This window comes from Astyanax mexicanus, chromosome 11, assembly GCF_023375975.1.
Source record: "Astyanax mexicanus isolate ESR-SI-001 chromosome 11, AstMex3_surface, whole genome shotgun sequence".
Lineage (NCBI taxonomy): Eukaryota > Metazoa > Chordata > Actinopteri > Characiformes > Acestrorhamphidae > Astyanax > Astyanax mexicanus.
Window position 1 is genome coordinate 17,255,391 of NC_064418.1, and position 27,630 is coordinate 17,283,020.

Below are 27,630 nucleotides of genomic sequence, written 5' to 3' on the forward strand. Positions count from 1 at the left end.
CAAAGCATGCAGCTATTTCTGGAACGGCGAACCACAGTCTTACCGGCAGCAGCGGGAACTGAATAATACCGCAGACGGGCCCAAGATAGCATCTTTTAGGTTGTGTGGGGGGGTGTGCTAACGAGAAGCGGGCGGTTTCGGGTGGCTAATGAGTTGAGACGAGCTTTCCTCGTCGAACGTCTCGAAAGTGACTTTTAATTGGAGCGATTAGTCAAACGTCTGGCCGCGGAGGAACGAGATGAAAGCGCTGATCGGCAGATTTCACGTCTGTGCCCGTCCTTCGCTCTATCATACTGGGAGCGATGGGGAGGAGATTGAATGATACTCATCACCCATACAAAGTTTTTAAAGGGTAACTAAACCCTAAACATTTTTTTCTTTAATAGCTGAAATGGGTTCCTTTGAAGTAATAAAACATACCAGACCTGCCTAAAAATTTAAGAGACCTTTTTCAAAACTGTAAAAAAAAAAAAGCATTTATTCCAGTCAGTTCCACATCTGCAGCATCCTCACAGGTTCAACTGTGCTAAAGAACATGTCCTTGTACCACTTACTGTTCTAGACCATTTCAACTAGGGGAGTCAGTCTAGGGCCAGTGGTTATGTTAGAGTGGCCAATTACTATCTAGAGTATAGTGCTTTGCAGATATTAAGGATAAAATGTATGCATTTAATATCATTCAACATTTCATTTAGACCGTTTTCATTTACAATATCACAATTTACATTACATAATTCTATATTAAGAATCATACAAACAGATAACAAATAATACCATTTTAATGTATTTGTTATAACTTCATAGTTTCATGGAAAATGTATTTTACAACAGCTGTCTTTTATGATTTGTATGTTTTCTTCTCAACAGAATTCTTACAGGTTATGTTTTCATATTTCATACAAACAGAGTAACACAAATCACCCATCAAAACTTTTGCTATGCTTTACAATGTCATTAACTCTTTTTCTGTTTTAATACAGTTTACATTAACTGCCATCTTGCAAAAAAATCTGCTAACAATTGCTAAAAATATTTATTACCAATTTGCTTTTCATGAAGAAAACGATATGAGAACGAAAAAAAATGAATACCTGAAAACAAAAACTATGACAAAATGTTTGCACTTTTTCATCAATAAATAAAAAATGTGCCTTTGTGACAATAAAAAAAAAGCTTTTGTAAAATTACAAAAAAACTCAAAAACCTTTATTTTACAATTAGTTTCAGTTTGCTAAGTGCGGACCACACCTGATTGAAGTAGAGAAAGGAGGAAGAAAAGGGGAGGGAACTCGGGGAAATTTGGGCTGGAGTTCTGAACTGCGTGCTGAAGAAGCGTGTAGTTATATCCCCCCCTTTTTATTTAATGAGAAGTGGAAGAGCAGAAAAAGGGGGTTGTTGGGGAGGAGGTGGGTTGCGAACTTTCGTCACGAGAGGTAGTTAGTTAGGGGAGGTATTTATAGGACGGTTGATTGATACGGGGTGGAGTTAGAACGTAGAGTTTGGGCATGGTCCTTCTCCCAAACTTTTGTTATTACATAACATCATTTAAAAATGCCTTAATTGTTTTTGTCATCTCAAGCTGATTAAACAATTAAAGGAATAAAACAGTAAATAAATGTACAGTCTAGTACACACTGCAGATTCTTCATATTAATATATGTAGTTCTCTCTTCTTCAAAGTGCCTTTTACACCAAAAACTACAATTTTCTACAAATATCTCGTCCAGAAAACGTAAACTTATCCTCTGAAAAAGAGTTTCTCTTACAAAATGAATTGTAACGATTTTTTAAGGATTTATCTTTTAGTTTCAGGATATAACACTAGGTATTCATAGCTAGCAAAAGTTAGCTTTTTAGCTAGTTAGCCAAACATTTTTTGTGGGAACACAGAAATGTTATCTTCTGAAAAGTGAAAGTATTGCAGTATTTTAATTTTAATAATATTTTTATGTTTCAGTTTCAGGACAGAGAGAAGAAGGCCTCAGAAAGGAAGCCAGAACCTTCCAGAATTGGGCTCCAGGCTGGACCACACCTTCAGCTGTATCTCCAACTCCACCAGAACTCCAGAACAGATAACTTACACACTGGAGGAACTCAGGAAATGCTCAACCTTGCTCCTGCCTCTTCTGGCTAAATCTTTCTGTTGGGCTTCTCCATTAAGCTGCTTCCATCCACCTCCTGTGGTCCCAGACCCCGTCCCAGACCCCATCCCAGGGACCCGCTCCTCTGGGGGAACTGCTCTCCTGCCGGTCTACGGCTTCAGTGCCCAGCAGTATCACAGTGTGTTCCATTCTGTGGTGGACTCTCTCTTCAGAACACCCACAGGAGAGCTCGGGTCCTGCAGCCTGCTGCTGGGCCCCCACATCAAACAGCGGTTATGGGAAGGTGGGTAGGTAGATGCCTAAAAAGACGAGTAAATGGGTGGGTGGGTAGATAGGTGAATATATAGTATGGTAGATTGGTAGATGGTTAGACGGCAAGATAGGTAGACAGATAGGCAGAGGGTTCAGGTGGATGGATGGATGGATGGATGGATGGACAGACGGACGGACAGATGTTTAAACAGATTGGTGGGTAGATGTTTACACAGATGGGAAGAGTGAATAGATGGCCAGACAGACAGTAGGGGTGGGTATCCTCACTGATTTCCCATTTCAATTCGATTCGGATTAACAAGGTTCCGATTTGATCCATATGTCTGTAAACTGCTTCTCACAGAGTTACTGCTTTAACCTGACAGAGTTTCATTTCATGCTGAAGATTTACGCCAATAAAAATACATTTAACATGCAGATGTAGAATTTAAGGTAGATAACTATAACGAAAAAATGTTGTAGCACTTGAATTTCACTCCTTCACTATTTAAGGTGGAGCAGAAAAAAGGAGAACACTAATTCTGTAACATCTGCAGCATATAATGTGGAATAGATGAAAAAGAAGCCAGTGTGGCTATCTATTCTCTATTCTCCAGCTTATACCTGTGCCACCTTAAATGGTACAGCAGTTTTGTCCCTGCACCTGTAATTTCTGTTTAAGGTGCCAGCTGGCACACAACCGTCCTTCAATGTTGAAATGTGTTTGAAATATGCTGTTAAAACAACGTTTAACGTTAAATGGTTGTGAAAATGTAAAAAAATAATGTTGAATCAACATAATGTCCTCAAACTTAGCATTTTACTTTTCATCAGCATACAATTAAAAAACAAACGGTTGGATGGAGGAATAAAAAAGTGCTTTTATTTTCATTTGCAGTAATTGCTTGTGTTTAATCAGATTGGAAGTGGTAACATTCTTTATACTCAGCTTTACTACAGTGATGTAAGTTTATTGTTAACACTGTTAAGCATAGGATTTTCAAGTTTTAGTGAGCTATGGTTTATTAAAGGTTAAAAGTACAACGTTCCATCCTAAAGTTGATTTACTTTTCAAAATCAACACCAAATCCAATACTGATTTAAGTATAACCTCAACGTTGATTAAATGTTGAAACGCCAAATGGGGTGGAACTAAATTGTCAAATAAGCTGCTGTTTGAGGGAATATAGTGTTTAAGGTGGAACAAGTGGGGTTGCATGAATATAGCAACAGCATTTAAGGTGGAATTAGTTGGATTAGTTAGACCTGAATATTATTTAAAACTGTGGTGTGATTTAAAGCAGGTGTTCATGCTCTGAAACCATTAAATCTGACTGAACTGGAGATGATTTGTAAAGAGGAATGATCCAAAATACCTTCAACCAAAAACTAGACTCTCATTGGAAGCTATAAGAAGCGTTTAGAGGCTGTTATTGCAGCAAAAGGCGGATCTACCTGGCTTATTCTGTTTAAATAACTTTGGCACACAGTATCAGTCAAAAAAATTTGGACAGTTCTTCTCATTTATTATTATTATTTATTTTTTTTACACTGTACATTGATATAGAAAATTTAATTGTAATGTTACAACACAGGCTGTATTACTGTTAGAACCTAATATTTATATGTGAAAAAATGTAGAATTCAGCTTAATACAGAACATTACTTTGGTGTGATTTAAATTAAAAGAAACAGAATTATGTTTTCAGCTTACAGGTCTCTCTTTAGTTTAGGGGTCCAAACAAATCTCAGCACTTGTTAATCACATCAGTTTTCCCTCTACTGATTTCCTTTTATCTGCTGCTGTTCAAAACCCATCTGCACTGACTGAAATGGGATTCTGACAAAACTGTCTCAATTAGGAATGCACCGTTACCACTGTTTCCCTTCTGTTAACGATGCCAGCTTTTCAAGTATCTAATACTGCTAATACAGATTTAAATTCTATTAGGGTCGGACATTGTGGCTAAAAACTTATCTTATTTCTTAATTTCTGTCAAAAGTGATTAAATTCCTTGACAATTGATATAAACAAAGAAAAGCTACAGAAGAAAACACACAACAGATGTCCGTACCCACAAACTTCTGACAAATTAATTGAATGACAATTCACATATTGGTCAGCACCTCCAGAATCTATTCAAGACACTGAGAAAACTATTCCATGTGACTCTCCCTCATGAAGACACTGAGATTAAAATACCAAGAGTGTGCAGAACTGTCCTCAAAGATAAATGTGCTACTTAGAATAAGTTTAAAAATAATTATGGTTTAACACTTTTTGTTTACAGAATAATTGTAAATAATAGAATGTTCCTGTATAGCTTTAATATAGACTTCAATATTAAATTTACAATGTAAAAAAAAATCATAAAAAGAAAGAAAACACATTGAATGAAAGCTACATTCAGCTTTAGACTTTAGCTTCACCCACTAATCAATCCTGTATGATCTACCTAATTACTGCCTCGAAGAGAGCTGGATCAGATGAATAAGGAGTTAGATTTGGGATGCTGTCTGCAGGACAGCAGCTCCACAGGATCAGGGTTAGTGACTCCTGCTTTTAACTGTAACTAGCGTTCATTTGAATGTTATGGTAAAGTGTAAACTATGTAGAACTAATAATTTAATGAAACCACTCAAACACCACTTTTCAAACATAGTTTATTTTTAATAACAATTTACAGAAGTTCAGCTGCAGAACTGCAGAATACATAATCAGGTTTTACTCATCTCACCTCCCACGGGACGTGGACAGACAAGTACATTGGAGGGTAAAGAAGGAATAACATAAGCTTCTCCTCCCATTCGGACATGTTCGAGCAGTCAGCTGCTCACTTCAGCCAGATGTATTTATCTCCTACGTCTTCATTGTAACCCTTTCCATACTTCTTCCCTGGAAGCTAAAGAGAAAAAATGAAACAAATAATGGTAATTATTATTAACAGCATTAAGAGAATAATCACAGCACCTTTCTGACTGGTGTATTAGATCCCACCAAATTCATAAATTCGAATTTATTTACATCTTGACAGTTCACTCATTCAGAAACTTTATAACAAGTAAGCATTTATCAACCATTTGTCTGCTAGTAAAACTGAGATCTTTTGATACTGCAAGTTATTTGATTTCAAGTGCCTTCAAGAATGAAAAGTGTGTGAAAATGAAGCACATTCTAGTTAGTTATTGCATATAAAAGGTTGCCATGGTTTGTAATAAAAATATGATTTCTACCCAAAAGAAGAAATGGTGAACATTAGAGGTGTAAGAAAAAAAGAAAATATATATATATATATATATGTCAAAAGTACTGCAGTATTTTGTTTTGCAATACTGTGTTTTCATTATAAGTTTACATGCAAAGTAAAATAAAGAAAGACAGACAGACAGTAGTTCATTTAGTGTTGTGTTTGAACCCCTCCCATTAGATAGCTGTGCTGTACTCTGTCCTTGGTTCCCACTGTAATGACTGCATTAAAAGTAACTTTTCTTTTATTCAGATTTTATAAACATGTTAAATGCTAGTGTGACTTTTAAATAAAAAAAAATACATCACATCATATTTACATCATATTGCCAGGTTCTTGCCCAAGTATATCTATATATATATGATTATTCATTGGAAGTACTGTTGCACAGTATAAAGATACTAGAATAGTAGCTCAATTCTTTTATTATTAAAATTGGTTCAATATCCTATTTATTTAGTAATGGTACTGTAAGAATGAGTTGGTTTTAAAATAAGAGCTGTGCTTCCAAGGAGTGCCACAGGGGGCAGAGGGAGAGCGGTTGCGGACATCACTACATGTTCTCACTGACAGCACTACCTTTACATCAACTTCCAAACTGAAAATAATAATTACATTAAAAATAAGACTTCACAAGTAGATTTTGGACAATAATAATAATAATAATAATAGCTATCAAAGAAATTGCAAAAACCTAAAATAAAAATAAAAACAAAAAATCTAAATTTTAAGCTTTTGTTACTTCTCTTTTATTATTACTAAAAAACAAAAATTATTTAGTTTCATGATTTAGTTCTATTGCTCCATTAAAATCTGATGTTTTAAGATTTTTGCTGTGGTATTGTTCCAATATTGGTAGCAAGATATTTAGGCAGGTATCATATCGAAAGTCATAATTTTGGTATTGTGACAACATAAATTGATAGGGCTAAATTCTTTAACTGACTAATTTTAGACTCATTTTAAACGATATAAAGAAATGTTTTTATTTTCAAATCAGTAGTGAAAGTGATACTATGATAGCTTATGGACCACCGTGTCCATAATCATGAAAAGGGCATAAAGTGGTAGATGAGCTCCAAATGGTCCAGCAGTCTAAAGCGCTGCCAATATGATCAGGAGATCATTTGAATACCGTTCTTGTAGCTTGCCCTCAGCTGCCGGAGCCCTGAGAGAGCCCAAGTGGCCTTGCTCTGTCCCCACAACACGCCTATAGTAATATCACTCAGCACAAGACATCTGTGAGCTGATGTATCAGAACTAAGTTAAAGTGCTTTCCTGTGAGCACACTGTGATGCTACTTGGCAATGCTGCATCGGCAGCAGTTCGAAAAGAGGCGTGTCTGACGTCAAATGTGTCGGAAGAGGCATGTGCTAGTCTTTATCCTCCTGGTGTTGTGACATCACTAGTGAAAGAGGGAGTCCTAATAAATGGGTTGAATAAATGGTGTTATAAATTGGGGAAAAAAAAATGGGGGGGGGGGGTTGGGGGAGTGGTACATCAGAGGACAGCTTGAGAATGTTAACACCTGTACAAATTGTGAGGTGTCTCACCAGGTTGAACACTGGCCAGAATGTGAAGAGTAGATGCAGATAGGACGTTCCATTTCTGAAGTTGAAGTACAGGTATTTAATATTTAATATTCCTCGATCCACAGTGGAACACGCAGCTGCTAATGTCCTTAAAGTTGTGATGAGTATTGTATTCTGTCTTATGTCATACTTTCATTTAAATAATGACTGTAATGTTACTGAATTATCAACAGCAATAAATACTTCTTTAAGCATGTTTAGTCCACTTGTATAGTTAATTCCAAATGGAAAAAGTTTGTTTTTATGAACCACAAACACACACATTCATGGCAAAAAAAAAATATTAGCTCAAATAATGTAAATACACTGATTGTAAATAGTAACTTTTTTGAAAAATCTTTTTTCGTTAATAAACGTTTATTTAATATCTGATATCATTAATGCTGGTAATTGTGAAAACCTATATATAAAAACAAATCACATTTATTAAAAGCCTTTAAAACCTAAAACATTCATACAGTTATTATATATCATAATATATTAATCATATCTTTAGTTAGAAATAGTGCTGGACGATATGGCCAAAATCTATCTATCTATCTATCTATCTATCTATCTATCTATCTATCTATCTATCTATCTATCTATCTATCTATCTATCTATCTATCTATCTATCTATCTATCTATCTATCTATCTATCTATCTATCTATCTATCTATCTATCTATCTATCTATCTATCTATCTATCTATTGGAAATCTGTACCTACTACTGTCTGAAAATTTAATTTAAGACATTGAAACCTCCTTTCACAAAAACTGTAATACTTTAGAAATAAAAGTAGTCAAAATAAATGAATGCTCAATATTATTTGCATATTGCAAAATAATAACATGACATCCCTGTCAAACATAAGCCTATATAACTATTACCAATAAAAATAACTTTAAATTACAACAGAGGCAGAGCTTTTTATTCTTTGTGAACAAATTTAACAGTTTATTGGAGACTTTTGGCGACTCTGAGATGAACACGCGCTCTTCATTTCCTGTCCTCCGCGCTGCAGCGGGCGCTGCCATCAGCCCCGCCCACATCACTCACAGTGCAGTCTGACTGTCAGAGCACACACACACCGCTCCACCAACACAATGCAAATGAATCGCGCATGCCCACAGCCACAGCTGACTGACGTATAAATATTAATGTGTCTTCAGTGTGAAACGAACAGAAATCCCTTAATTTAACTCACACAGTATCAGTCATTCACTCACCTCATTCACCACATAGCCTGTCACTCACCTCCTCCACAGTGTTAAAAAAATAAAGAAAACTTAAGAAAACTTAAAAAATAAAAATAAAATAAAACAAAAAACGTAGACTAACAGTTCTGGCTAACTGCTGCTCTTATAATAACATTTAAGAACATGGCAAAAAACGTATTTATGTAATTCACGTAAAAATGAAGTTACTGTAAAAAAGTGACCTCCTATTTAAAAAGCAACAGAAGTTGTTCATTTGTAACATTTCTAACACATTTATGGTGTTTTTACTCACTTTTTTCTCTCCCACAACCCTAATCCTTTACAGCTTCAAAAACATGTATTATGCAAATTAGGCGATGACGTCATTTAGTGATTTCCAGCGACTTTTAGGAAAGCCAATAGCTACTTTCCTTACTGAGGAGTTGGCAACACTGGGCCGGCCTCGAGGACCCGCGGCCGAGCGAGCGGACCCGCGAGCGTTCCCCCGGCCGGCCTTGAGGACCCGCGAGCGGACCCGCGGCCGGCCTCGAGGATCCGGGGCCGACCGAACCGAGTCTACCTTAGCCTTGGATCCGCTCGTCCCGGCTCCGTTTGGCTCCAGCGCGAGACATATGTGCTGCGTAGCGAAGCGGACCCGAGCCTAGCCATTTTAACCTAGCCTTGCCTAGCCTAGCCTATTTGGCTACGTGCCTGTGTGGTTACGTCATCACGCACTGACGTAGCCCAGCTACGGGGGCTGAATGTGAATGTGAATGTGACGCCATTAAAAAACGCCTGTCCGTGATTCTAATACATATCGATATACCACAAAACTGATATCACCGTTATTGAAACATTTCTTATCGCGATAAATACCGATATCGAATTATTGTCCAGGCCTAGTTAGAAATGAACATGTAGTGGATTAACCAGAGGATTTCTTCATTGCTTGGACACAAACACACACTACCCCCACTTTACGGCCTATAAGGAAACTTCGAACCCAGAACACTCTAAAAAAACCTTGGAGTAATCTTTTTTTTTCAAACAACCTTAAATTTCAAAATGACATTTACTGACTATTTCTTCACTCAGCCTCGCTCGAGAACCCTAAATGCAAGTCAGGGTAAACATTTTTAAATTCTTTTTTGACATTCCTTCAGACGCTGTCAGTCGTAAATCTGGATTTAGGACCGTTAATGTTTAAACATCTGGAACTGTGCACAATTGTGGTTTTGCCAACAGCACAATCACCAGGACAAGGACGGGACTACGGGACTTGAGAGAGGGTTCAAAACTTAATGAATGCCTTGGAAATTGTAAATTCACCAAATATATTATACCAATTTAGGGGTTTGTGCTTTCTGCAACCACTTAGAAATAAGATTCATGAAGTTAAAATGAATGCTCTTAGCTTGGAAATTACATTCCCAACACCAACTTCACCAACTTCCCCCACGGTCGTAAATTCCGACGACAGCCGCTTATCTAAACACTCAGCAGAGAAGAGGAATTTCTCACTGAGAAGATTTTGCTTAAAATACATATATATTGACTATATAAAAAAGGTGTTTTATAGAATGTTTACTAGATAATGGTATATGTGCTTGGATGTGTCCTGATTAAATTCTCCTACACATTCAAGTCTGAATCAACAAGGTTTAACTAGCATTTGATAATTTAGCTTTATTTGGTTATCAGTGGTTTAACCATGTATTATCTTTTAAGTGATTTAATTGGGTTTAAATAATAACATGACTCTTGATCTCTTTCTGACAGAGTACCATCCATCATTGTATTTCTAAGATTATCTTGAGTATTACAAAACTGTTTGTGGGCAATATATATATATTACATTTATTGTGATTCAATTGTAAGATTGTGTTTCCTGAATTTATCATCACAAACTGATATGCTGAAAAATGTATTTTGATCCACTGTTTAATTGAGTTTTCTTTTGGTTTGATCTATTAGAAAAATTCTGAAGCATGCTGACCATGTGAGCGAGGGGGGGTTTATGGCCCTTTGTGAATCCCCACCAAAGTTTGAAATTGCTCCTAGACCAATCAAAACACAGACACTTGGGCCACAGGGCCAATCATAGCTCGAAGGCCAAACAGGCCACAGAGTCTAATAGTTAAACTCAGTTGCCAGTTTAGAGTTGGAGGAGTTTGCAGTTCAGTTCAGTTTGGAGTTGAGGAGAGGAGAAGAAGATGTAGTTGAGATGGAAAAAGGATAGACTGTTAGTGTAGTCATCTTAAGTTAGTTTTCTTAGACTAGTGCATTTAATCTTCAAGTATATTAATATTAGCTATCCTAGGTTAAATAACTAGGCTATTTTATGATCTACGGAGTTCTCCTGCTTGCCAAGATAGTTAATATAGTTCAGTAAACCAACTAGACCAACCGACGGATCACCGAGAGAGTACGCCAGCCGATCCAGCTCCAGGGAAGGCCTTCCCTGTGCAGAGACTAGAAGCGGGTGTCGTCCAGGTGCGCCGCTGGCCCACAGAGCACCATCTTTACCCTGCGGATGGGTCCACACCGGACCTTCTAGGGGTGCAGGATGTCAGCCGAACAAGAGGTTTAAACAGCGGACCGAACCGATGGGGACCCCCCTTTGTAGACGTCTCAGAGTAAGGCAGTTTGGGTATTTCTCTGGTAATTGGTGTTTTGGTTGGTCAAGTCTAGTTTGGTTATTGTTCTTAACTCTCTTCTTAGTATAGATTAATTTTTAGTTATTTGGCGAAAGGGATGATCTTTGTAGGCCGTAAAATATCTTACTTATCTACTTATTTTAGTGTTCTCATTTGATTAGTTTGACCTCATTACATTTAGACCCTTATTTAGAAATATTCACTTAATAGTTCTATTAATCTTTATTCCTTTCATACCAGTATTATAACATGTTTGTTCTTTTATTTCTCATTTATTATTCTACACTATGATTTGATATCTAATGGCTACATTATGACTTTTTAATGAATTATTTACTCATATCTGTGTGATTTAATAAATACTTTTATTTTACAAAACCTGTCATTTCAGTGTGTTTTTCTGGATAACTTGGTTATGAAAATTTCTGTTACCTGTAGAAACCACACCCTGAGATGTCTTGTGTTATTAATTAATTTGATTAATTAATTAATTAATTAATTGATTAATCTAATTAAATTAATTTAATAACTGGCGCCCAATTAAAAAATATTTCAACATCTCAATTAGCACCAGGTATTAAACCACTGAGCCGCTACAAACAATTGGAACATATAGGAGTCTGATTTTAATTTCTTCATGAACCTGAAGCTTAGTCAGTGGGTTAAAAGAGAAATTAGCATTTTTAATAACTTTCTATAAGCAAAAGTGGCTTAACTAGTAAATAAATATTATGCTCTTCACTGGGGTGACACTAGTATTTAATTTAAAATACAAACACCTTAACAACAAGTTACAACTACATAAGAGGCGGATAAGACACCTACCAAAATCCAAATATTATTCTGACTGAAGATGGTTTGTTTGGAGGAAAAACTGGAATGCAAATTTAAAGTGTGCACCCTTAGATGGTAATGAACCAAAACAGACACTAGCTGAACTCTCCTTCCATCTGCTTTAGCATGAGAAATAACCCAGCAGAGGGTGAAGACAGATTGGGGTGTCCTGAAGTCCCGGAGAGAGCATGAAGCTTCAGCAGTTCCCTAATGAAAGCAGATGAACTCTTTTCCCACAGGTGTAACTGGAACGCAGGCCAGTTCACCATGGCCTTTAAGTCAAGACTGACTGCTTCCCGGCTGCAGGCGGTAAAGCCGAGATTATGGCCGGCCTTACGCTAAGACACATTCTCTATGGGAGATGCCCAGACAAAGACTCTTAAACTGGAGACGAGGAAAAGCGGCTTCTAAGCTGCTGGAGTCACTCAGGAAGAGTCTGCTGGCGAGCTGCCCTCACAATGCAGGCTCTCTTCATCCATCCCATGCCTGCCAGCCATTTACTAAAGAAACAGCTGCACTGAGCAAACAGGCGGGAAAAAATGAGAGGACACATATCATACCTCTTTTTATATAAGTTGAATAGGTCTATGGACTATGTCAAAACATGAATTCTATCAATCAGGTTGCAAAAAGCCACTCTGCTGAAGTACAGCACTATAAGTCACTCACCCTTCAGATAGGAGTATATAAGACTGTAGCCTGCGCATTTACCAGGTTAAAACAAGCAACATGGGACAAATTACCCTGGGTTACCAGGACACCCAGGGTTCCTCAGTCTACCACTATTGGGGGGCATTTACTGCCGCGGCTGGCAAAGTGCTTGCTAACCCTGGCGAGTTCTCACCCTTGGACAAAATATTGAAATTCTAAGCTCACTGTAAATAAACAGAAGTGATATACTCAACCCAAATGAACAGTTTTCATGAGATAACTCTGTGTAGATTAATATTCACAGCTCGTTTGATTTTGAAAGAAAAAGTTTTTTTTTTTAGCAAGACACATTACATTCTTACTAGTGTCACTTAATGAACCGTATAATCCAGTGCATCTTATGTATGAAAATAGACTTTCATTGATAGTGCGCCTTATAGTCCGAAAGTTCAAAAATACGGTAAGCTGTTGCTGGCCACAGCCCATAAGTATTTACCATGCATTAATGCTGGTTTATACTTCTGTGTTGAGTTAATGCACTGCTTACGGCATAGCTTGCATGAGTGCCCTATGCAGCAGGGCATTTATATTTCTGCATTTGTAGATCTGTGACTCTGCATCGCTCCTCAGTTAACCATTAAAACAATTTTTTAAGTTTTTATTAGGCTGTTCAACCACAGATTCATTATTTAAGGGTTGCCAAGCGAGGAGGCCTTCCACCTGATGTGCTGCTTAATGTCTCTCTGACCTCGATGCATCACCAGTTAAGGGCAAGGCTACTTGAACATATTCTAAAAGAACCTAAATCCATTCAAGAGGGGGAATCTGGACTTACTGGAAAAGCATACTATTTTACCCACTTTGGAAAGCACTAAAAGTGACCCTGACAGGATTAAGTGACTCAGTATCAGTAAGATACACTCTGGGGCTGCTTCTCAGACAGGGATTAAGCCTAGTATTGCACTACAGAGCATTTTGAATGGAGATTTTCCATTGACAGGAACATACATTCTACAACTGGGCTTACTTCCTGTCCAGAAAGCTGAGGCCATACGTATAAATGTTTGCTGACATCCCTTGCAACCATTCCACACACAACTAGTCCAGCCTGTTGTCTAAAGAGTCACTGCCAAAAGAATTGAACTCTCTTGAGCACATGAACAAGCATGAACTTACTGGCTTAATACTTAATGCCAGAAGTGGGCTAAAGGGTATAACGCCCCCTAGTACTGAGCTGTAGAGCACTGGAACTGTGTCCTTTGAATGATTGAGCTCCATTCAGTACTTTTGGATGGGACGTTGAGTATGAGGTGAGGCGAAGGTTATCCATCCATCATCCTGACCTCTCCAATGTTCTTGTAGCTGAGTGCAATCAAATCCTCAAAGAAATTTCTCCCAAAATCTAGGAGAATGTCGTGGACAGTAGACCTTTACTCCAACAAAAGCAGGATAAACTCTTTTTAAAAGCCCTGGATTTAAAAAAAAGTACAACAAATGAGCAGGTGTCCCAATACCTTTTGTCCAGGTAATATATTTTATGCACATATCTATAATTACTGGAGTAATTATTTTTTCAGCCTACTTTTTAAATCTACTCCTTATTTTTATCTGTATTTTCTACTCCTTATATTTTAAAAATAGTCTTGTTACTCCTATTTAATTTCAGCTTGTTTTCATTGAACAATTCTCATTGTTTAAAAAAATCCATACAGATAAATCTTTGCACCCTATTGGTTTAAACACAAACCATCACACCTGCACATGTCACACCACACTCCAGTAAGAACATAGCAGACGGTATGTAGCCTAGTATAAATATGATCCGGGCAGAGACTTAAGAGAACTCAAGCTTTTATTACTTTTAACTAATGAAGCTCTAAGTTTTTGTTTTGTGGTCACCAAAAAAGAAACAAAAAGTAAAATACTGTAAAACATAACACTGTGCCAAATGTGTTGTAAAGGACTAGCAGCAGCATGCTGTTGGGGTGACTTTCCTCAGTGGGGTCCAGCCCTCTTGTTAAAACTGAAGGACGAATGGATGGTGGAAAATACTGCAAGAGAACCAGCTTCATCCATTTAAAATAACTAAAGCTTGGGGGGAAAGTTCAAATCTCAGTAAGACAGTGAGCACAAACACAAGGCCAAACACAGTACAAAAACTACAATACAATACACAAGTGTGATCTTCCTCACTGAACATACTGCAACAGATCTTCCACAGCCAGCAAAGCTGGTATAAACTTTACTCAGCAGCCTTGTAACCATTACCGCTGCAAAAGGTGGCTTTACAAATTTCTCAGCTTTCTGAATTGTACTGACAAAGATAGTAACAGTCTAAAGGTATAAAAATACTGGAGTAAGCATCTTGTGTTATTACCAAAATTGTATGCCGCTGCTTTAGGATTGTAAACATAGCAACAAATTAAGGAAATGTTTGTTTGGAAGATTAATAATATTTTTTGTTTTAACAAAGCTTTTGTCAATAAATCTCATACCATTGGAAAGCCTGTTCATTTCCCTTTTAAACAATGCCACATTTATAAGAAAAAATTAATTGATGAGTTGAGCATGTGGTTTGCGCCCATGAAAATTTGTCAAATCCTCTCTACACAAGCCATTATACAAAGAGAGCAAGACAGGTACGTAGCAGGACATCAACTCAGCAGCAAGACCAGTGTCTGCTTATTTGGGTGAGGAAGAACAGGAGCACTGTTCTCCTCCTAGAGTACTGCAAACTGACGTCCAGCAGACTATTGGTGATCTTCTGTTTCGAACAGTTTGTTCAGAAAGAAAAAATAAACATAAATCCACCAAACCACAATTTCCACTGCATTTACCACTGCTCAGTGTTTATCATTTAAACACATTTCACACAAAGCAATCCATACTGTTCTCCTCCCTGATGGTGGAACAAGCTACCTACTGCTACCAGAGCAGGAGCGTCCCTCGCTACCTTCAAGACACTTAAAAAGACTGAGTTCTTTAAAGAGCACCTACTCTCCTAACACCTCTAACAAACTACCGTTAACTATTTCTAACCTCATTCCCTGCTCCTGCTCATCCCTTCTTCCTCTATCCCAATATTACCCTCTTGGCCTCTTTCAGGTCCTGCTAAATGTTTTATTTCTTGCCTTGGATTTTTATGTCCTCTCTTGCTTATGTGCATCATCATTTGTTAGTCACTTTGGATAAAAGCGGCCTCTAAATACAATGTAATGTATTGTGTGGCCGTTTTACTCATTATGTGATTTATTTTAATTACAGCAAATGAAGGACTGTGAGCCAGGATGGAGCACACAAATAAAGATAAAGCCAAAGCAAGCTCCTGTATATCATATTCCCACTGCCCTCCACACGCACTGCAATAAGCTACAGCCCTGAATATAATGTCAGACAGAAACATCCAATAACGTAATTTACTCTCCTACTCCAGCCAGTGAAAGCTAATCTCTAAGCGTTGGAGCTGAAAGGTCAGGTGTGAATATTTGCTGGCAGAAAGGATGGCACCTAATCATTTACAAAATATTGAACAAGTGCCATTTGTTAAGGATTCTTCTTCTTCTTCTTCTTCTTCTTCTTTCCCCAGTAAATGTGAGTTGGTGTAATAAAGAGAGGCCAGGTTATTCTTGTTTCAGATCAGCCATGTTGCTTAGGAACTAAGAGTAGCCTGCAGTCTACGTTTTTAGTGAAAACACACACAGTTAAATAATAATCACTTTCTGTTTACATCATCTGTTAGAAATGATTACAAAATAATATGATTAAGGCAATTTCTTGACTATTTCTAGGCCATTACAGAACTAATCAAAAGAAAGAACAGAGGCTCTCAGCACAAAACGAACTCAGTACTACAAATTACAAAACTGCTAAAACCTTCCCTCAGGTTCTTCATTTTACAGAGCTAAACTTAAAACCCCAATACATGTGAAACTGTATATAAAAAAACCCTATCTATATTGTTTTGGTGATTTTGTGATAAACAACATTATTGTTCTTTTATTACACTAGTATAATGATAATATAATAGCATTGTAGAACAATTACACTTTAAAAGACAGTACACTTTTAATTAAGACTTTTTAATACCAAAATATTCTACAGGTAACAAAAAAACAAGGCGGAGCAAAGTAGAGAAACACTGTGAACAAGTGCCAAAAATACCTTGAGAAGCATAAATTATTTAGGATCTTAATTTACAATTTTTCACATCGATATCCCAACAGTGTTATCGCATTTTGTGGTCCATATCGTACACCCGTAATACTAGATGACTGCTGTCACTAGTGCAGTTATTTAGAGACACACAGCCATTAATGTCTAAATAGCTGGCAACAAAAGTGAGTACAACTCATAGTGAATATGACCAAACGGTGCTCAAAAATGTCAATATTTGTGTGACCACCAGTATTATCTAGCACTGCCCTAACTCTCTTGGGCATGGAGTTCACCAGAGTTGACAGGTTGTTACTGCAATCCTCTTTCACTCATTTAATTTGGTCAGTACGACAGTTGTCATCTTGGAGGTGTGTTTGGAGTCATAATTGTGTGTGCTGTGTGGTGTAAGAACTGCAGGCTGACATCCTACTTCAAGCTCTGCAGCAATGCTGGCAGCACTCATATATATATATTTTTTGACGCCAACCTCTGTATATTATGTTGAACATGTGGAATCAACTTCTTTGATCAACACTGGTCAGGCCTGTTCTGAGTGGAACCCATCCTGGAAAACTGCTGTATGACCTTGACCACTATCTGTTTTAGGATGTTATTAATCTTCTTATAGTCTAGGCCATCTTTGTGGAGAGCAAAATTCTTTTTCCTCTCACCCTCAGAAAGTTCTTTGCCATGAAGTGGCATGTTGAATATCCAGTGGCCACTAGGAAACAATTAAATCCAAAAAACAAAATTTAACAGATCTGCTCCCTATTAACACCTGAGACCTTTGTAACCCTAATAAGTCACGACACCTGGGAGGGACAGCAACACAATTGGGCACAATAAGGACACTGTTCACTGTGAGGTGTACTCACATATTTTGCAAGTTATTCAGACATTAATAGCTGTGTTTTGAGTTACGTTTAAAGAAGAGTAAATATATAAGGACATACAAGCTGTACACTGACAACTAAATTTTATCCAATTTTAATTTCTATAGCGCTGTCTCATAAAAAAAAATTATATTTGCATAAATGTGAGGGATATGCTCACTTTTGGGAGATACTGTAGCTTTTACAGATGGAAACTAAGTGTAATTTATATTTATATTAAATTGCTAACTGATTATTATTCATGCATCTTAGGCATATTTTTATTAAGGATAATAATCTTTCAGCTATTGTTTTGAAATGTATAGTTCAAAAAAATAATATTTAGATATAGACTTGTCTAACTTAAACTGAAATGAACCTGTTGAAATGAACCTACATTTTAGGATATAACATATTCTTCATGGTTCAAGTGCTTTTATAAATCCTCCTCCAGTTTCTAGAACTTATTTTCTTCTTTCTGCAAATTAACTTTCAAGGATTTTGAAGGACTCAGGGACCTGCTGTTTCTGCTCCAGTTGTTCCAACAGCCTTGAGCATGTTAACATACCGCCCGTAAAGCACTGTCTAGAGCTAATGTAGGTGACCCACCACCATCGCCTTTTCACCCTGCAGACAGACAGACACACAGACACACAGACTTATTGTGTACATACCGATGTGTATGCGTAGTAGGTTTTGTCAATCTCAAGTCCACCAATGGTGATCTCTGGGAGGTAAATGGGAACTATCATCAAATTGGCCACTTTCTCTTTATCCTGAACCCTAGAGAAGAAAGAACACAGATGCACCGAAATTAAACATTTTAGCCAAAACAGAAACATCAAAATGAAACATACTAAATACATTTTCTCACGTTTGTATTAAATTTGTAGTTTTTTTAAATACATTTAATAGGCATAAACAAGCATAAGTTTGCTTAAAAAACAAAGAATTAAAAAATATAACTTAAAAATGAAGAATTAACATTTTAATATCTCCTCCTTTGTATGGCTGTAGAATTTAGGAATACAATAAGTACCACAACACAAGGGTTACGATTCAATGTTTCTGAATATACTGCGATACTGTAAGCAAGGTTATATAAATAACGTTTAAAGTATGAAAACTAAAAACTAACTAAACTAACTAAGTTTACTTTTAATCCATTCAGAAAAATGGGATCTAACAACAGAGTACAATTCAGCTATCTAGCGACCAGGGTTTAAACACAACAATGAGCCAATCATTTCTTCTGACACCAATCTTTACATACAGTATTGCAAAAAAAGTATTGGGATACCTTATCAATTCTTTCTTACACATCTTTCTTATAAAATTCATTTAAGAAGTGCAATATTAGTCATACATAACCCAAACAGTGCTACTCATGAACATAAAACAAAACAGATGTTAAGGCTAAGTTAGCTTAGGTAATGTTACTGTCTTGGCCCTGTAGTACCTCTCACATCTTTCAGCTGGAAAACAGCCAGTTTGTGAAGAAGGTAGGAAACTAATACAAATAGTCATTTCATTAAATTTCTGCAAGTAGAGTATAAAAATAAACGTAAACTTGCTGTTTATATTAACATTAGAAGAAACATTAAAATTCGTCTTAAAATAAACATATTATTGTTTGGCATGAATTATGCAGTTACTAAATATTTTGTTCATCCCTAGAAAGTACAGAAATGTCTCAGAAATGGATAATTAATATGAATAATCAGAGCATATAACCCAGTCAGATATACAGAATGAACCATAATTCCACCGTGAAAAGCCTTTAGCATCATATTCTGTTGCTATACATTTGACAGGCCTATAGTGCTGTTTTTTTCTGCATTTCTGCTGGATTTACTGATGCAACTGAACACCATGTCCTGCAGAGAAACAGTCTACAAAAAGAAAGCAAATAGATGATTGATTTTATATCTATGCTGCTGCCGTTTGGTTTCCATCTGCACTTACTGTGAAACTGACTGCACACGGTCGACTGAACCACAGTCTGAACCACAGGCTTTCAGCTACACCGCGCCCTTACACAGCAAAATATCCCATCTCAGCAAGAGAAAATCTTAAATGTAGTCAATGTATCAAATAGCTACCACAGCGCTGACAATGCAATACTACTCACTTATAAACTTATTCACTTCTCACTGACCCAGGATTCTGTCAATCAGCCAAGAGGGTTATCTGAAGTTTGCTGCTATTGCACAATTTTACACTGGAAACTCCAAACCAAGGTTGATGTGTTTGTTAAATTGTATTCTGTGCATTTAGACCAGCAAGTTTTGGTTTCCCACTGCAGTTTAGTGACTGTCCTTTCACCACCTATGTGGGCTATGACTCTCTATATGTGACACTGGTTTGTAGGAGGGTGCGCATCAGACGATGGCCAAAAAAAGTCAGACAATAACATTTGGTTGGACTGCTTTAAGCTTTGATTATGGCATGCATTCGCTACAAGTCACCAAAAATAATTTCTGTCCAGAGTTGCATTAGTTTTCACCCCCAAGATATTGTATTGATGATGGGAATTTTGAGGCACTTAAGTCTTTTCCAGCACATCCCAAAGATTCTCAATGAGGTTAAGGTCTGGACTCTGTGGTAGACAGTTCATGTCTGATCTTATGATCTTATGCTCCCTGATTCTTATACACTCTCTGATAACCTAAACTCTATGAATCCTGGCATTATCATCTCGGGAGAAGAAGAAACCCATTGATGGAATAACCTGGTCTATATTCAGTATGTTCAGGTAGTCAGCTGACCTCTTTCTTTGGGCACATACTGTTGCTGAACCAAGACCTGACCAACTGCAGCAACTCCAGATCATAGCACTGCCCCCACAAACTTGTATGCTTGTATGGTAGACACTTAGATGCATGATGGAGATACATGATGGATGCATCCCTTCAGCCATCTTTCTACTTTTCCTGAAGTGCGAATCACTCTGGAATAGGGTAAATCTGTTTTTACTGGACTACAAAGCTGTTTAATCCCAATCTCTTGAGTTCCCTTTACTGCATTGTGCATGTGGAAATGCTCTTACTTTCACTATTTATTATACTTTCCAAACACTGTTTGACACATGCCAACATTTTAACTTTTATGAAAAAGATTAATAGATTCATTTTTCCACAACCACAGGATGTGTCTTTCCGTTTGGTCCACACCACAGTCTGAGGACAGAACTAAACAAGGAAGGTGTGAAAGCACCCTTACTTTAGTAATGATGCTAGGCCCATGTAGCTAGGAAACACTGAACTTGGCTTCCTCCAATCTAAACTTGGTAAATTTTATTTTTCCAAAACTGGAATTTGAAAGATATGTAAACAAGAGAAACGTGTACAATTTTTAGTAGTTCAAGTGTTTTGCTTAGATTGGATTTGCCCAGATCTTTGCTTGGACCTTGATGGTTCCCATTTATAAATGTAGAAGACCTGAATTAATATGTCCCCGAAATGCTCACAACAACACAATTATGCACGTCATCTGCGGAAATTCATAATCAGAACTTTAGGACACATCTAAGAGTACCACTGTGCTTACATCTATAATAATAATTCATAAAATGTACACTCACAGCATCCTCATGTGGTGGAAGCTATTGTCATCCTGGTCTACCCACGGGCCTTTATCAAACTTCAGGTAATCAATATCCTCCAGGATCTGAGGAAGAAGATGAAGTGCCACACATTAGTACTGAACACTGAAAGAATACTGTACTGAGGGTGAATGTTGTGTGAAATGTTTTCTAAGTAACAGATATAGAAAGGATTTGTTCTCTTTATTCATTACCTTCTCAATGTCCTGGGCTTGTGTTGTATCATACACAAGCAATTCAGAGTCCTTACTGAAAACAAATTAAACAGAGTTAAATTTAAAGTGAAAGTAAATCAGGTGAGTAGCAGATGGAGCTGAACTAATCAGCCTAAGCCTGCATTTTCCTAACTGTGATCTTCTAAGGATGTGTTCACACCAGAAAGTGTGTGAAAACACCTTTAGTCTTTGTTACATTGTATGATGAACATATGTTCCTGTCAATGTTGGTTTTAAACTGCTGTTTAGTGAGCAGAATAAAGAACTTTACTACATCCTGCCATCATCAGCTATGTGGGCAGAGTCTCCATATCCTGGTTATGAGTATGGCAAGTTGCCTCTCCAAGTGTCTAGCTCTGTCAGAATCTGACTCTCCTTCGCGTACAAAAACGCTTCACGCTGCTGATGAACCAAAGCATGGTTCAGTAGATCCAAAGTAAAAAGAAACCAGAGCAGTTTACCTGATTTGGGGAAGGAAGTTCTTCTTGTATGAAGTCTCGATGCTTTTAAGGTAGGGGAGTGGTACATTCTGGACATATGGCTGGAAAAAAAGACAAAAAATAAGAAAAGTTTATTAACATCAACCTAGTGTAATAGGTTATATAATGCATATGAACATACACCTTTCATCAGATATCAATAATGCAGTCTAAGTATCCAAGCTTGGAGTTATACAAATGATAATGGGCAGATATAGAATGTACCTCTGATATGTATGCCATGGAAAATCAGAACTGATTTAAATTTCCTTTTGCATAAAAAAAAACAAATACAAATACAAATAATAATAATAATAATAATAATAATAATAATAATAATAATAATAATAATACTGCACTTTGTGAATTTTTCACATGTGCACATTGACATTGATGAAACAATATATTGTGAAGCTGTATAAATCCACAAGCACATCAGTATACTGGACACTGCAAGATCTGTGTCTCAGTACCTTCATACAAATAAAAATCTAATTCTTAAAATGGCAATAATTATCTGCACTAAAGACTAGCTAACTGAAAACAAGCAAATTCTCAAATCTGAACATATTCTGATGTATTAAATTTTGATACATTTAATTAGCAACTGCAACAGACATTTACAACACACTTGCTGATTTAAAGGAATAATTAGATCTTTGATTATACCCTACATCAGACACTATTTTTCTGCCCCGCTCCGGATCTCTACATTTATTCTAACACTCTACACAGCTGTACTTTCACACTAACGCTGAACATGTGTCAGATGATTACTCACATTCTCATTATTCATAACCCACTATCATATTAGCCATAGCTTGCTATCTGTGGTATATATTGCATATATTAATTTCTTAATTGCTGTGTTAACAATGTGCAAGTTGAGGTTAGAGTATAATCACTGGGGGAACACAACAATCAAAGCGCCTTCACTATGGACTGCTGCAGACGCACACTGAGAATGACCATGCATTTATCTAGCACAAACACAGACACACACACTGACAATCAAGTGTAGTTAAGAAGTCACTTCTCACTTTTACAACACTTTTTTTTCACTTGAACATCAAACTAAAAAGAAACTTTATAGAAAAGCCAATGACAATGTTCATAATACTCACTTTGTCAGATGCCTTGAGTTTCTTCTGAACCTCCTCAGCAGGAGAGTCTACGTAGATGACCAGGTGAGGGGGCAGAAACTCACAGATGCTGATGCTCTTAATCTCGTTGTAGTGATCCACACCTGCATATCAGACAGACACAATTAATTATGTATTTTAGATAAATTATAAAAAAAAAATGTTTAGGTGATGCTGCACTATTATTCATTACATTTGGACATATTATATTGTTCTCTTCAATTTACTACATTTGTAAAAGAATAATAGGATAGTATTCAAATACAATAGAAACATTTTATATTGGTTTAAATATTCAAACATAAAAAATGTCAAATTTAGTGCATACTGTGAGTCAAAATACATGATCCATATTGGACTGTGACTTATTTGTGCATTTCAGATTTATCTGAAAACATCTTAAAGTTACGTATTATTAACATATGGTTTTAAAAAAAAAAACACGTTTTATGTGGGGCTTTTTTCCTATCTTCACTTTATCAAAGAACTTAATTAAGCCAAAACTAAAATGAGTTTTAAATATGTATGTATTCATATCAATGTATTCATCACTGTTTTATAGAAGGAAGAAAAATCAGCAGGACTTACACTGTTTCCTTATGTAGCCTTGACTGAATATGGCCTCCATGAACACCATGTCACTAAATGGAGACCGTTCAAGGACAACTCCCTGGCCTTTAAAAATACAAAATACAAATCACATTTATCCAACGTTAAAAACGAGACCAGAACTAAAATATATTTAGAATATAGTAGGCCTACACAATATATGATTTCAGGAGCATGACTGCAATAGTAGCATGCAGTAAGTGTAATGTCACATAAGTCAAATTAAATCACACATCATGTTGCTACTTTTTTAATTAGAAAATGCAGTTCCAGTGCCAGTGCTGATTTCCGCCACATAAAGAAAGTCAGCAGAGTCACAGGAATGTATTTCTGATTTAAAGTCAGAACAAAAAAAATATTTAAGACTATATAACAATATACATTGCACAAAAAAGTAAATTTTTACTAATATTAACTGCTTTGTGACAACATTTCAATTACATCAATTTAAACTGAATTGATTTGAACGAGTTTATGCGTAAAAATCTTTCTTTATAACATTTAATCGTATTGTTATGGTGCAACCCAAGCTCATACTGTACCTGTGCTGATAAGGTGCTCGAGAGCGTCCGAGTACTGAAATATCCTCATGCTGTACATCCAGGACTGCAGGCGGTACGAGTTTCCGTCTTTTGCTTTGGGATCGGTGTAGAACTTCTCCAGACTGCAGTCACCATTGAAGATTGGGTCCAGAGGGACCTTCTCATTGGTCACTTTGTCCAGATAGTTAACATCAGGCTCAGGCATGTACAGCATTCCTAAACATGAGATGTACAGAAAAGAGACAATCACTATAACACCACAACAATAAAACCACAATATCTGCCATATTTCTTCTTCTTCTTATTATATTTTTTTTTTTTTCTAAATAAACTCATAATAAGCCACTCCACATAGAGCTTAAGCAGCATTATCAATGCAATTTGCAGCTGAAACAAAACAGAATTAGCAATTTTCTGTTTAGCTGTCCACACCAGTCGGAAGTACAAATGAAAGGCATGCCAAAAAATAATCGCGACTAATCAACTAATAGAACAATCAACAGATTACTAAAATAGTCATTTATTGCAGCCCTAAGCAGTATATTACAGAGATCTGAAAAGTAGATTTATGTTATCTGCTAAACTAAGCAGTATATTACTATGATGTGTAAAGTAGATTTATATGTTATCTTTTAAACTAAGCAGTATATTACTGGGATGTGTAAAGTAGATTTATATGTTATCTGGTAAACTAAGCAGTATATTACTGGGATGTGTAAAGTAGATTTATATGTTATCTGGTAAACTAAGCAGTATATTACTGGGATGTGTAAAGTACATTTATGTGTTATCTTTTAAAATAAGCAGTATATTACTGGGATGTGTAAAGTAGATGTATATGTTATTTGCTAATCTAAGCAGTATATCACTGGGATCTGTAAAGTAGACTTATATGTCATCTTTTAAACTAAGCAGTATATTACTGGGATCTGTAAAGTAGATTTACATGTTATCTGCTAATCTAAGCAGTATATTACTGGGATCTGAAAAGTATTAACTCTATGGTGTGTATTTTCCAAGCAGTGGGCATTTTTCCAGTATAAAGGACTTGGCATAGACTAATTCAGCTAGCAGTGCATAATGCTAGCTAACTAACAACTGAAAAAAAGTTATATAAAACGCACGAGCTGGATTATAATGTTGCTTGCCATGGTAGATTCGTGTAGATTCAGTGTCCTCAGTTTGGCAACCCGAGTTAGCTTCACATCTGTGGAGGGGTGGGCAGGGCAGACTATTCTGTCTGGTGTTTAGCCATTTCTCATGCTCACTCCTATTTTCTACAAATTGCTCATTTACAAATTGTGCTTTTTATTGGCATGTTACAAATCCATTAACAATATTCCATTTTTTTTTAGGAGGCTGACCTCTTGTAATGGGGATCAAAACTACCTTAAAATAATCATGACTGGTGGCATCTGCCTAGAATGGTCTGTGTGAACAGACCAATGTTATAATAATTTTACATTTTTCATTATAGTTTAATTTTATTTCATTTGGACTTTTTCCTTCAATTCAGTTATTTTTAGAGCAGGTTTGCTAGTTTTTATTTGTTTTGTTTTTAATGCTTAGTTTTAATTTAGTTTTCATTAATTTTAGTAATAAATTTTTAAAAAAACATTTTGAGTAATAAAAAAACTTAACAAAAGAAACCATTAAAAAAATGCACAAAAACTGTAACAGTCCACAAGATAGCAGCCTTAAGCGCAACATGTATATAACACTGTTGCTTAAAATAGCCAATAGACTGCAGCAAACATTAACATGAAATTTTAAACCTATCCATGAGACATCACATCAGGCATCTGAGAAACACAAAACCACAGGAACCCAATAAACTCTACAGGTTTCACTCATTTTGACCAAAATGGCCAACTCAATAATAAAAACGGACATGGACAGCCCTGCACTACATACAGGTACAGCTTTTTGGCAAAGATTTTTGGCTTTTTAGGTGTATGTATGTGTGTGTGTGAGTATGCAGAGGCAGAGACAGAGAGAGAGAGAGAGAGAGAGAGAGAGAGAGAGAGAGAGAGAGAGAGAGAGAGAGAGAGAGAGAGTTTCTAAGTTTTAACTAGGCAGCAGTTATTTGGTCTATACTGGTGAAAGACGATTTATGGTTGTGTTTCCGGAGCTCAGAGCTAAGATTTTGCTGCTCATTTGGGGAGTGAAGTTGGTATCTTTCTCGTAATCATATTTTAATTCTATATAGAATTCTACAGCTTTCTTTCAGTTTTTGCTGCTGTTAGTTTGCCGTAGAGACTAGCGTGGAAACTATAAACAAGAACCTTGGAAAAGACAAACGAGAAATTACACCCACATTCCACGCAGGAGATCCCGCAACGTTTTTTAGCTTCCACTGGACACAATACTAGTTCCTGTCCCATTACACATGACATATCCGTGTATACTCTGGCTGTTTAAGAGCGCGGTATAGTTTTACTTACCCAGCTTTTCAGCTAACGTCTGTGCCAGTACTCCTTTCCCGGATGCCAGGTTTCCATCCACAGTGATAATCTTGCTGTATTTATGAAGCCTGGGAGTCGTTCTATCACCCAGTAAATAAGCCAACGGCCCATACTCAAGATTCCTGAGTGTCGATGTGTGGATTCCAGCCTGTAGAACAAATCAACTATGAATATATAAACTGATACTGAACAACTGGTTGAATGTATATACATTCATATTACTGTAGAGCATATGTTTAAATTACGTCACAGGAGCGACTCGTACTCCAAATCAAGATATACTACAGTCATCTTTATGGCCTATAGGTCTTACTTCTCTGATAATCTACACTGTGAGAGAACTGTGAGAGTGAGAGAACTGCACTATTCCCGATCAGCTGCTGTGTGTATGTTTATGTGTGTGTGTGTGTGTGTGTGTGTGTGTATGTTTGTGTTTGTATGAGGTGAGTGTCCTTCACTCAGACTGTGTGTATCTGCGGGGTTTCTCTCACCGCTCCTCCGGCCGCTCTGAACGCCGTTGAACCCACGGGCACGATCAGCCGCACCACCTGCAGCGCCATCTCCCACAATACAGCCTTCAAATCCCTTCAAACCACCTTTAAACGCTGTAAATATGAATATTATCCTCTGTTTAACCTACAGGGTCCCTGCGGCCTCACTGTCCCCCCTACAGCACCGCCCCCACCGTCGCGCGATTACAGCGTCATCCGCCGGCCGCGCGCTCACAGCCCTGCCTGCACGATAAAACATTTGCTATGAAATCCAATAATAGAACAATATAACCACAGCAAACCCTCAAAACCCAAAATACTAATCAACAATTAAATACCAGAAACAAAAATAAAATTATAATAAAACAACACCAACAATGTAACAAAATAATAAAGTAACAGAAAAGAGGTAGAAAATATTTCTATACATGCTTCTTTTTGAATTTTTTTTTTCACTTATTTATTGTAATTGTCACAAATTTGTGTACAAAATGTGGAAACGAATTCAAATTAAATCAACAAAAAAAATTAATTAAAAA

The 27,630-nt window shown here is 36.7% G+C and overlaps 1 protein-coding gene across 1 annotated transcript; it reads right to left on the minus strand.

Moving 5' to 3' along the window:
* Window positions 1-5,009: 5,009 nt before the first annotated feature.
* ndufa10 (NADH:ubiquinone oxidoreductase subunit A10) lies at window positions 5,010-27,302 on the minus strand. The gene is made up of 10 exons (XM_007230030.3): window positions 27,092-27,302; window positions 26,580-26,748; window positions 24,136-24,351; window positions 23,573-23,659; window positions 22,967-23,088; window positions 21,825-21,904; window positions 21,343-21,397; window positions 21,128-21,213; window positions 18,219-18,327; window positions 5,010-5,257 (listed from the first exon to the last, which is right to left on the minus strand). The coding sequence occupies exons 1-10, from the start codon at window positions 27,158-27,160 to the stop codon at window positions 5,189-5,191; spliced, it is 1,062 nt and encodes a 353-aa protein (XP_007230092.3). The 5' UTR covers window positions 27,161-27,302; the 3' UTR covers window positions 5,010-5,188.
* Window positions 27,303-27,630: the final 328 nt, after the last annotated feature.